General features: G+C 48.1%; 1 protein-coding gene across 1 annotated transcript in view; it reads left to right on the top strand.

The window, feature by feature from the left end:
• The window catches only part of LOC118383545 (germ cell-specific gene 1-like protein), a 40,574-nt gene extending 31,109 nt beyond the window's left edge, over positions 1-9,465 (top strand). Inside the window, exon 4 of the mRNA XM_052520031.1 lies at positions 9,317-9,465. Within this exon, the coding sequence (XP_052375991.1) occupies positions 9,317-9,465 (149 nt within the window). The remainder of the gene's footprint in view (positions 1-9,316) is intronic.
• The last annotated feature ends 535 nt before the right edge of the window (positions 9,466-10,000 follow it).

The raw sequence follows: 10,000 nt of genomic DNA, 5'->3' as shown, positions 1-10,000 counted from the left end.
TAATAGCGTTTCAATCACGTGACGTCACTCGCTCTGAGACCTGAAGTAGTTGTTCCCCTTGCTCTGCAAGGGCCACAGCTTGGGTAACAATGCTTCGAAGGTGGCTATTTCGATGTGTGCAGAGGGTCTCTGGTTCGAGCACAGGTAGGGGCGAGGAGAGGGACAGAAGCTACACTGTTCCACTGATTTCTGACGTGCTGTTCCTTCTTTGTCCGTAGTGTGTTACTGTATTGTCTTAGGGATTCACCATTGTGAAGGAGTGAACTCAAGTTTTCTGGATCTCTATGTTTTTGGTTGGACAGGAATCTCAATTTCTTTCTTAGGTTTTTGCATTTTTCATCAAACCATTTATCATTGTTGTTCATTTTCAGAAGGTTTTCTATTTGAACATTTTAGATTTGATAGTTGGGTTTGTTTTTGAATTCTTTGTGGATCTGTGTAATCTGAGGGAGATATGTGTCTCTAATATGTTTATGGAGTTACAAGCTTGGCACACCTCTATTTGGGGAGGTTTTCCATGCAGTAGAACGTTTTGTCCAGGAAGTTTTCTAAAAGGGATTGAATGTGTTGTTGCCTCATTGTTTTCTCAGTAGGTTTCCACACTAAATTCCTTCTATCTATAGAATTTCTTAATATTACTCAGTTCCTTTGGCTTTGATGCCTCATGGTTGAGTATTGCTCTGTTCAAGTAGACTGTGATTTTGCTGTGATCTGAGGGGGTTGACTGTGAACGCTCTGAGAGACTCTGGGTTGAGGTCAGTGATAAAGTAGTCTAGTCTACAGTACTACTGCCAAGAGATGAGCTATAGGTGTATCTACCATGAGAGTCCCATCAAAGCCTACTATTGACTACGTACAGACCCAGGATGTAACAGAGCTATAGGTGTACCTACCATAGGAGTCCCCTCGAAGCCTATCATTGACTATGTACATACCCAGGATGTAACAGAGCTATAGGTGTACCTACCATAGGAGTCCCCTCGAAGCCTATCATTGACTATGTACAGACCCAGCGTGCAGACAGAATTGCAGGAGTTGTGACCCGTTTCTGTTGGTTATGTTGCCATAGTTGTGCCTAGGGGGCAGATGGGGGGAATGCTGTCACCTGCAGGCAGGTGTTTGTCCCTCTGTGTGCTGAGGGTGTCAGGTTCTTGTCCAGTTCTGGCATTTAGGTCGCCACAGACTAGTACATGTCCCTGGGCCTGGAAATGATTGATTTCCCCCTCCAGGATGGAGAAGCTGTCTTCATTAAAATGTGGGGATTCTAGTGGGGAGATATAGGTAGCACACAGACTAGTACATGTCCCTGGGCCTGGAAATGATTGATTTCCCCTCCAGGATGGAGAAGCTGTCTTCATTAAAATGTGGGGATTCTAGTGGGGGATATAGGTCGCACACAGACTAGTACATGTCCCTGGGCCTGGAAATGATTGATTTCCCCTCCAGGTTGGAGAAGCTGTCTTCATTAAAATATGGGGATTCTAGTGGGGGATATAGGTCGCACACAGGAGGGAGGACATGTTTCTCTGTTATTTTAAGATCCTTTCTTTTTGAATCTCTAGCCAAATGTAAAATGTTCCTGTTTTGTCTAATTTAATGGAGTGAGTTAGGTCTGCTCTATATCAGATTAGCATAACCCCTGGTGATACTAGTTGGTCCTCAGACAGAAGGTCTAGGGTGCGCTGGGTGAACCTAGTTGGTCCTCAGACAGAAGGTCTAGGGTGCGCTTGGTAACCCTAGTTTGTCCTCAGACAGAAGATCTGGGGTGCGCTTGGTAACCCTAGTTGGTCCTCAGACAGAAGGTCTAGGGTGCGCTGGGTGAACCTAGTTGGTCCTCAGACAGAAGGTCTAGGGTGCGCTTGGTAACCCTAGTTTGTCCTCAGACAGAAGGTCTGGGGTGCGCTTAGTAACCCTAGTTGGTCCTCAGACAGAAGGTCTAGGGTGCGCTGGGTGAACCTAGTTGGTCCTCAGACAGAAGGTCTAGGGTGTGCTGGGTGAACCTAGTTGGTCCTCAGATCCTCAGAAGGTCTAGTTGGGTGTGCTGGGTGAACCTAGTTGGTCCTCAGACAGAAGGTCTAGGGGGGGTGCGCTGGGTGAACCTAGTTGGTCCTCAGACAGAAGGTCTAGGGTGCGCTGGGTGAACCTAGTTGGTCCTCAGACAGAAGGTCTAGGGTAACCCTAGTTGGCTTGGTAACCCTAGTTTGTCCTCAGACAGAAGGTCTGGGGTGCGCTTGGTAACCCTAGTTGGTCCTCAGACAGAAGGTCTAGGGTGCGCTGGGTGAACCTAGTTGGTCCTCAGACAGAAGGTCTAGGGTGCGCTTGGTAACCCTAGTTGGTCCTCAGACAGAAGGTCTGGGGTGCGCTGAGGTGAACCTAGTTGGTCCTCAGACAGAAGGTCTAGGGTGCGCTGGGTGAACCTAGTTGGTCCTCAGACAGAATGTCTAGGGTGCGCTGGGTGAACCTAGTTGGTCCTCAGACAGAAGGTCTGGGGTGCGCTGGGTGACCCTAGTTGGTCGTCAGACAGAAGGTCTAGGGCGCGCTGGGTGAACCTAGTTGGTCCTCAGACAGAAGGTCTGGGGTGCGCTTGGTAACCCTAGTTGGTCCTCAGACAGAAGGTCTAGGGTGCGCTGGGTGAACCTAGTTGGTCCTCAGACAGAAGGTCTAGGGTGCGCTGGGTGACCCTAGTTGGTCCTCAGACAGAAGGTCTAGGGTGCACTGGGTGTTTGGACACCAGAGTTTAGACACACTGTGTTTGGGAAAAAGTTAATTTTCTTGTATATATTTCCTGTTTGATTCCATATGGAGTACAATCTGTGTCTTGTGTTTGTCCTCAGTGGGTGTGGGGGGGTTGTCAGGAGGGCTATCAGGGTGGCTGACAGGGGGGGTGAGATCCCCTGGGCTTGAGGTTCTTCATTTGTCTGTCCCGCTGTGATTTCAACGTTATGGTCAGGGTCTGGGTGGACTGTTCTGCTGTGGTGTCGAGACTTTTGTCAGGTGCTGAGGTGGGCTGTTCTGCTGGCTTCTCTGTGGGGGTGGCCACCTCTCTAGTAGGTGGTTCTCTGTCACACGCCATCCCCCTCAACCACTCCTCCAGCAGTCTGATCCTCTCTAGTGCTCTGTTCTTCTCCTGCTCATGCTTTTTATCATGTTGAAGCTGTCTCGCCACTGTCCAGAGTGCAGATATGTATCTCTCCACCTCCAGCTCTCCCGGTCTGGTTGAGGGGTGTTGCTGTGCTGAACTGTTGTCTGGGTCTGTGCTGACTGGAGTGTGATCACCTGCTGTTCCAGCTCCACCTGTCTTCCCTCCAGCAGAGTGAATTTATCCTTCATTTCAATGAGGGAGTGGTAATCTGTGCTGGGAGGTTGACTTTCCGCTTGGGGTTGCTCGTCCGTGGGGTTATATAATGAAGAGGTCTGGTCTGACCCGCTCGGGGGTGGGGGTATCTTTCTCAAGGGAGAGCTTCTGCTGCTGAGCTAATTCTTTGATTAGGTGAACGTCTAGCTGAAAGTGTTTGGGGCTACCCTGTACCATTACTGTTCCAGAGATTTATATTAGCTGACTCAGAGGCCTCGTTGTCTAGTATCCTGAGTTTCCACCCCTCTTTAACACCCCCTCTTAACAGAGGGTTAGTGTGTTAATATAACACTGTACCAGGGGATGGTCTGGTTAATATAACACTGTACCAGGGGATGGTCTGGTTAATATAGCACCCTACCAGGGGATGGTCTGGTTAATATAGCACTGTACCAGGGGATGGTCTGGTTAATATAACACTGTGTCATGCCAGGGGATGGTCTGGTTAATATAGCACCTACCAGGGGATGGTCTGGTTAATATAGCACTGTACCAGGGGATGGTCTGGTTAATATAACACTGTGTCATACCAGGGGATGGTCTGGTTAATATAACAGTCTTGCCAGGGGATGGTCTGGTTAATATAGCACTGTACCAGGGGACTGGTTAATATAACACTGGGATGGTCTGGTTAATATAGCACTGTACCAGGGGATGGTCTGGTTAATATAACACTGTACCAGGGGATGGTCTGGTTAATATAGCACTGTACCAGGGGATGGTCTGGTTAATATAACAGTCTTGCCAGGGGATGGTCTGGTTAATATAGCACTGTACCAGGGGATGGTCTGTTAATATAACACTGTACCAGGGGATGGTCTGGTTAATATAGCACTGTACCAGGGGATGGTCTGGTTAATATAGCACTGTACCAGGGGATGGTCTGGTTAATATAACACTGTACCAGGGGATGGTCTGGTTAATATAACACTGTGCCAGGGGATGGTCTGGTTAATATAGCACTGTACCAGGGGATGGTCTGGTTAATATAGCACTGTACCAGGGGATGGTCTGGTTAATATAGCACTGTACCAGGGGATGGTCTGGTTAATATAACACTGTACCATGGGGATGGTCTGGTTAATATAACACTGTACCAGGGGATGGTCTGGTTAATATAACACTGTACCAGGGGATGGTCTGGTTAATATAGCACTGTACCAGGGGATGGTCTGGTTAATGGTCATACCAGGGGATGGTCTGGTTAATATAACACTGTACCAGGGGATGGTCTGGTTAATATAGCACTGTACCAGGGGATGGTCTGGTTAATATAGCACTGTACCAGGGGATGGTCTGGTTAATATAACACTGTACCAGGGGATGGTCTGGTTAATATAGCACTGTACCAGGGGATGGTCTGGTTAATATAACACTGTACCAGGGGATGGTCTGGTTAATATAACACTGTGCCAGGGGATGGTCTGGTTAATATAGCACTGTACCAGGGGATGGTCTGGTTAATATAAAACTGTGTGGAAGATTAAGGCCTTGCTTATATTCCCATTTTTTAAATAAAAGACAGCAAAAAGTGTCTCTTAATTTTACATAAGAGCTTCATTTTGTCCATCTTTTCTTTCCTTGTAATTTTTACATACAGAGGGTACTGTATATTAATTACCTCTGAGGCGGGAGGCAACTCCTTCAAAGGCCTCTGCATTTGGTTGGGGTAGCCTGTCAGTGCAGAGTTGAAGCTGTATCTCATTGTCCTAGCAGACTTGGTAGTCCATCTCCTTGTCCTAGCAGGCTTGGTAGTCCAACTCCTTGTCCTAGCAGGCTTGGTAGTCCAACTCCTTGTCCTAGCAGGCTTGTCCTAGCAGGCTTGGTAGTCCAACTCCTTGTCCTAGCAGGCTTGGTAGTCCAACTCCTTGTCCTAGCAGGCTTGGTAGTCCAACTCCTTGTCCTAGCAGGCTTGGTAGTCCAACTCCTTGTCCTAGCAGGCTTGGTAGTCCAGCTCCTTGTCCTAGCAGGCTTGGTAGTCCAGCTCCTTGTCCTAGCAGGCTTGGTAGTCCAACTCCTTGTCCTAGCAGGCTTGGTAGTCCAGCTCCTTGTCCTAGCAGGCTTGGTAGTCCAGCTCCTTGTCCTAGCAGGCTTGGTAGTCCAACTCCTTGTCCTAGCAGGCTTGGGTCCAACTCCTTGTCCTAGCAGGCTTGGTAGTCCAGCTCCTTGTCCTAGCAGGCTTGGTAGTCCAACTCCTTGTCCTAGCAGGCTTGGTAGTCCAACTCCTTGTCCTAGCAGGCTTGTCCTAGCAGGTAGTCCAACTCCTTGTCCTAGCAGGCTTGGTAGTCCAGCTCCTTGTCCTAGCAGGCTTGGTAGTCCAACTCCTTGTCCTAGCAGGCTTGGTAGTCCAACTCCTTGTCCTAGCAGGCTTGGTAGTCCAGCTCCTTGTCCTACTGTCCTCCTTTTTGTTCCTTTGTTTAGCAGGCTTGGTAGTCCAACTCCTTGTCCTAGCAGGCTTGGTAGTCCAACTCCTTGTCCTAGCAGGCTTGGTAGTCCAGCTCCTTGTCCTAGCAGGCTTGGTAGTCCAGCTCCTTGTCCTAGCAGGCTTGGTAGTCCAGTCCAACTCCTTGTCCTAGCAGGCTCTGTTGGTAGTCCAACTCCTTGTCCTAGCAGGCTTGGTAGTCCAGCTCCTTGTCCTAGCAGGCTTGGTAGTCCAACTCCTTGTCCTAGCAGGCTTGGTAGTCCAGCTCCTTGTCCTAGCAGGCTTGGTAGTCCAACTCCTTGTCCTAGCAGGCTTGGTAGTCCAACTCCTTGTCCTAGCAGGCTTGGTAGTCCAGCTCCTTGTCCTAGCAGGCTTGGTAGTCCAACTCCTTGTCCTAGCAGGCTTGGTAGTCCAGCTCCTTGTCCTAGCAGGCTTGGTAGTCCAACTCCTTGTCCTAGCAGGCTTGGTAGTCCAGCTCCTTGTCCTAGCAGGCTTGGTAGTCCAACTCCTTGTCCTAGCAGGCTTGGTAGTCCAACTCCTTGTCCTAGCAGGCTTGGTAGTCCAGCTCCTTGTCCTAGCAGGCTTGGTAGTCCAACTCCTTGTCCTAGCAGGCTTGGTAGTCCAACTCCTTGTCCTAGCAGGCTTGGTAGTCCAACTCCTTGTCCTAGCAGGCTTGGTAGTCCAACTCCTTGTCCTAGCAGGCTTGGTAGTCCAACTCCTTGTCCTAGCAGGCTTGGTAGTCCAACTCCTTGTCCTAGCAGGCTTGGTAGTCCCACTCCTTGTCCTAGCAGGCTTGGTAGTCCAACTCCTTGTCCTAGCAGGCTTGGTAGTCCAACTCCTTGTCCTAGCAGGCTTGGTAGTCCAACTCCTACTGTCCTAGCAGGCTTGGTAGTCCAGCTCCCTAGCAGGCTTGGTAGTCCAACTCCTTGTCCTAGCAGGCTTGGTAGTCCAGCTCCTTGTCCTAGCAGGCTTGGTAGTCCAGCTCCTTGTCCTAGCAGGCTTGGTAGTCCAACTCCTTGTCCTAGCAGGCTTGGTAGTCCAACTCCTGTCCTAGAGGACTGTCCAACTCCTTGTCCTAGCAGGCTTGGTAGTCCAACTCCTTGTCCTAGCAGGCTTGGTAGTCCAGCTCCTTGTCCTAGCAGGCTTGGTAGTCCAGCTCCTTGTCCTAGCAGGCTTGGTAGTCCAGCTCCTTGTCCTAGCAGGCTTGGTAGTCCAACTCCTTGTCCTAGCAGGCTTGGTAGTCCAACTCCTTGTCCTAGCAGGCTTGGTAGTCCAGCTCCTTGTCCTAGCAGGCTTGGTAGTCCAACTCCTTGTCCTAGCAGGCTTGGTAGTCCAACTCCTTGTCCTAGCAGGCTTGGTAGTCCAGCTCCTTGTCCTAGCAGGCTTGGTAGTCCAGCTCCTTGTCCTAGCAGGCTTGGTAGTCCAACTCCTTGTCCTAGCAGGCTTGGTAGTCCAGCTCCTTGTCCTAGCAGGCTTGGTAGTCCAGCTCCTTGTCCTAGCAGGCTTAGTAGTCCAGCTCCTTGTCCTAGCAGGCTTGGTAGTCCTTGTCCAGCTCCTTGTCCTAGCCTTGGTGAAGTATGAGGCTTGGTAGTCCAGCTCCTTGTTGTCCTAGCAGGCTTGGTAGTCCAACTCCTTGTCCTAGCAGGCTTGGTAGTCCAGCTCCTTGTCCTAGCAGGCTTGGTAGTCCAGCTCCTTGTCCTAGCAGGCTTGGTAGTCCAACTCCTTGTCCTAGCAGGCTTGGTAGTCCAGCTCCTTGTCCTAGCAGGCTTACTAGTCCAACTCAGCATTCAGTCCTCATAAACGTTAAATCTTTCATTGTAATGTATCGTTCTTCTTTTGAACATAAAATATGTCTTCAGACTAAACATTTCTCACTCAGTTCCATGTTGGATGGTGTTTTCAATTTGTTTGTCAGAGCATTTGCTGTATAGCTTGGGCCTTCCAGGTAATTAATGACTGTCCAATATCAGGGTGTCGGTTTTGAGTTTTGATCTGGAGCGAAGGTTATGCTGTGGAGGGTAGAATCCTGTACATGTCCCTGCCAAAAAATCCAAGTTTAACAAACTCCAAATCTATATTTTTCCTAGAACATGCGGAAAATGCAGGAGCTCATCTGCTCATGACCTCCTCTGGTGACTCTACTGTCTGTGTCCTCTGTGTTCTATCTCTCTGGTCTGTGTGTTTGGTCTCTCTACTGTCTCTGTGTGTTTGTAATGACTCTGACTCTTGGTATGTGTAATGACTGTTCCTCTGGTGAGTACTCATACTCTCTAAAGTATTAACTTAAGGGGCTGAATATGACTGTTCCTCTGGTCAGTTTGCTGTGTGTGTGTGTTTGGTATAAGTAATGACTGTTTCTGGTCAGTACTCATACTGTCTGTCAAATTTTCAGTTTTTGATTTGTTAAAAAGTTTGAAATATCCAATAAATGTCGTTCCACTTCATGATTGTGTCCCCAGTACTTGTTGTTGATTCTTCATGAGTAAAAAAAAATACAGTTTTATATCTTTATGTTTGAAGCCTGAAATGTGGCAAAAGGTCGCTGTTCCCTGGTTCAAGTCTGTCTGGGGTAATACTGTTCCTCTGGCAAGGCACTGTACCTCCTTTTGTTCGCACGTTTAGTCCAGTAATCCAAATTCACTGTGTGTTTGACAGGCCAAGAGTTGAAAAACTACAACTGTCCCTCAGATTTCCCACTTCCTGGTTGTACTCATATTTCTGTGTGTTTTGGTTCTCAGATTTACCCACTTCCTGGTTGTTTGGTATTTCTGTTCTCAGATTTCCCACTCTGTCTGTGTGTTTGGTATGAGTAATGACCTGGTTGGAGTTCCTCTTTCTTCTCAGGTTTCCCACTGTTCCTGGTTGTATGAGATTTCTGGTATGAGTAATGACTCTCAGATTTCCCACTTCCTGGTTGGATTTCTTCTCAGATTTCCCACTTCATGGTTGGATTTCTTCTCAGATTTCCCACTTCCTGGTTGGATTTCTTCTCAGGTTTCTGTCTGCCAAATGAGATCTGTTATACTCATAGACATCTTTCAAACAGTTTTAGAAACTTCAGAGAGTTTTCTATCCAAATATAATTATAATTCTGTGCATATTCTAGCTTTTATGGCTGAGTAGCAGGCAGTTCAATTTGGGCACGCTTTTCATCCAAAAATTCCCAATGCTGCCCCTACCCTAGAGAAGTTAATGTCCCTGGGAGAAATGTTCTTGTTTGGTATACAACCTCATGCTAATCACATTAGCGCATGTTAGTTCAATGACTGTTCCTCTGGGGGACCCACCGATCCTGTAGAGGTTTTAAACTGTTCCTCTACTCTCTCTGTGTGTGTGTGTGTGTGTGTGTGTGTGTGTGTGAGTGTGACTGTTGTCTGTGTACTCATACTGTGTGTGTGTCTGTGTGTTTGGTATGAGTAATGACTGTTCCTCTGGTGAGTGTGTCTGTCTGTGTGTTTGGTATGAGTAATGACTGTTCCTCTGGTGAGTGTGTCTGTCTGTGTGTGTGTGCGTGTTTCTCTGTATCTGCGTCTCCTCAGGTCTGCTAGGCATGGTGGCCCATATGATGTACACCCAGGTTTTCCAGATCACAGTTAGTCTGGGTCCTGAAGACTGGAGACCCACTCCTGGGACTATGGATGGTCCTTCTGGTCAGTACTCATACTGTCTGTCTGTGTGTTTGGTATGAGTAATGACTGTTCCTCTGGTGAGTACTCATACTGTCTGTCTGTCTGTCTGTGTGTGTTTGGTATGAGTAATGACTGTTCCTCTGGTGAGTACTCATACTGTCTGTCTGTCTGTCTGTGTGTTTTGGTACTGAGTGATGACTGTTCCTCTGGTCAGTACTCATACTGTCTGTCTGTGTGTTTGGTATGAGTAATGACTGTTCCTCTGGTGAGTACTCATACTGTCTGTCTGTCTGTGTGTTTGGTATGAGTAATGACTGTTCCTCTGGTCAGTACTCATACTGTCTGTGTGTTTGTGTCTGTGTGTTTGGTGTGTTTGAGTAATGACTGTTCCTCTGGTCAGTACTCATACTGTCTGTCTGTGTGTTTGGTATGAGTAATGACTGTTCCTCTGGTGAGTACTCATACTGTCTGTCTGTGTGTTTGGTATGAGTAATGACTGTTCCTCTGGTCAGTACTCATACTGTCTGTCTGTGTGTTTGGTATGAGTGATGACTGTTCCTCTGGTCAGTACTCATACTGTCTGTCTGTGTGTTT

Source organism: Oncorhynchus keta, chromosome 5 (assembly GCF_023373465.1).
Source record: "Oncorhynchus keta strain PuntledgeMale-10-30-2019 chromosome 5, Oket_V2, whole genome shotgun sequence".
Taxonomy (NCBI): domain Eukaryota; kingdom Metazoa; phylum Chordata; class Actinopteri; order Salmoniformes; family Salmonidae; genus Oncorhynchus; species Oncorhynchus keta.
This window is presented reverse-complemented; position numbering and strand designations above follow the sequence as displayed.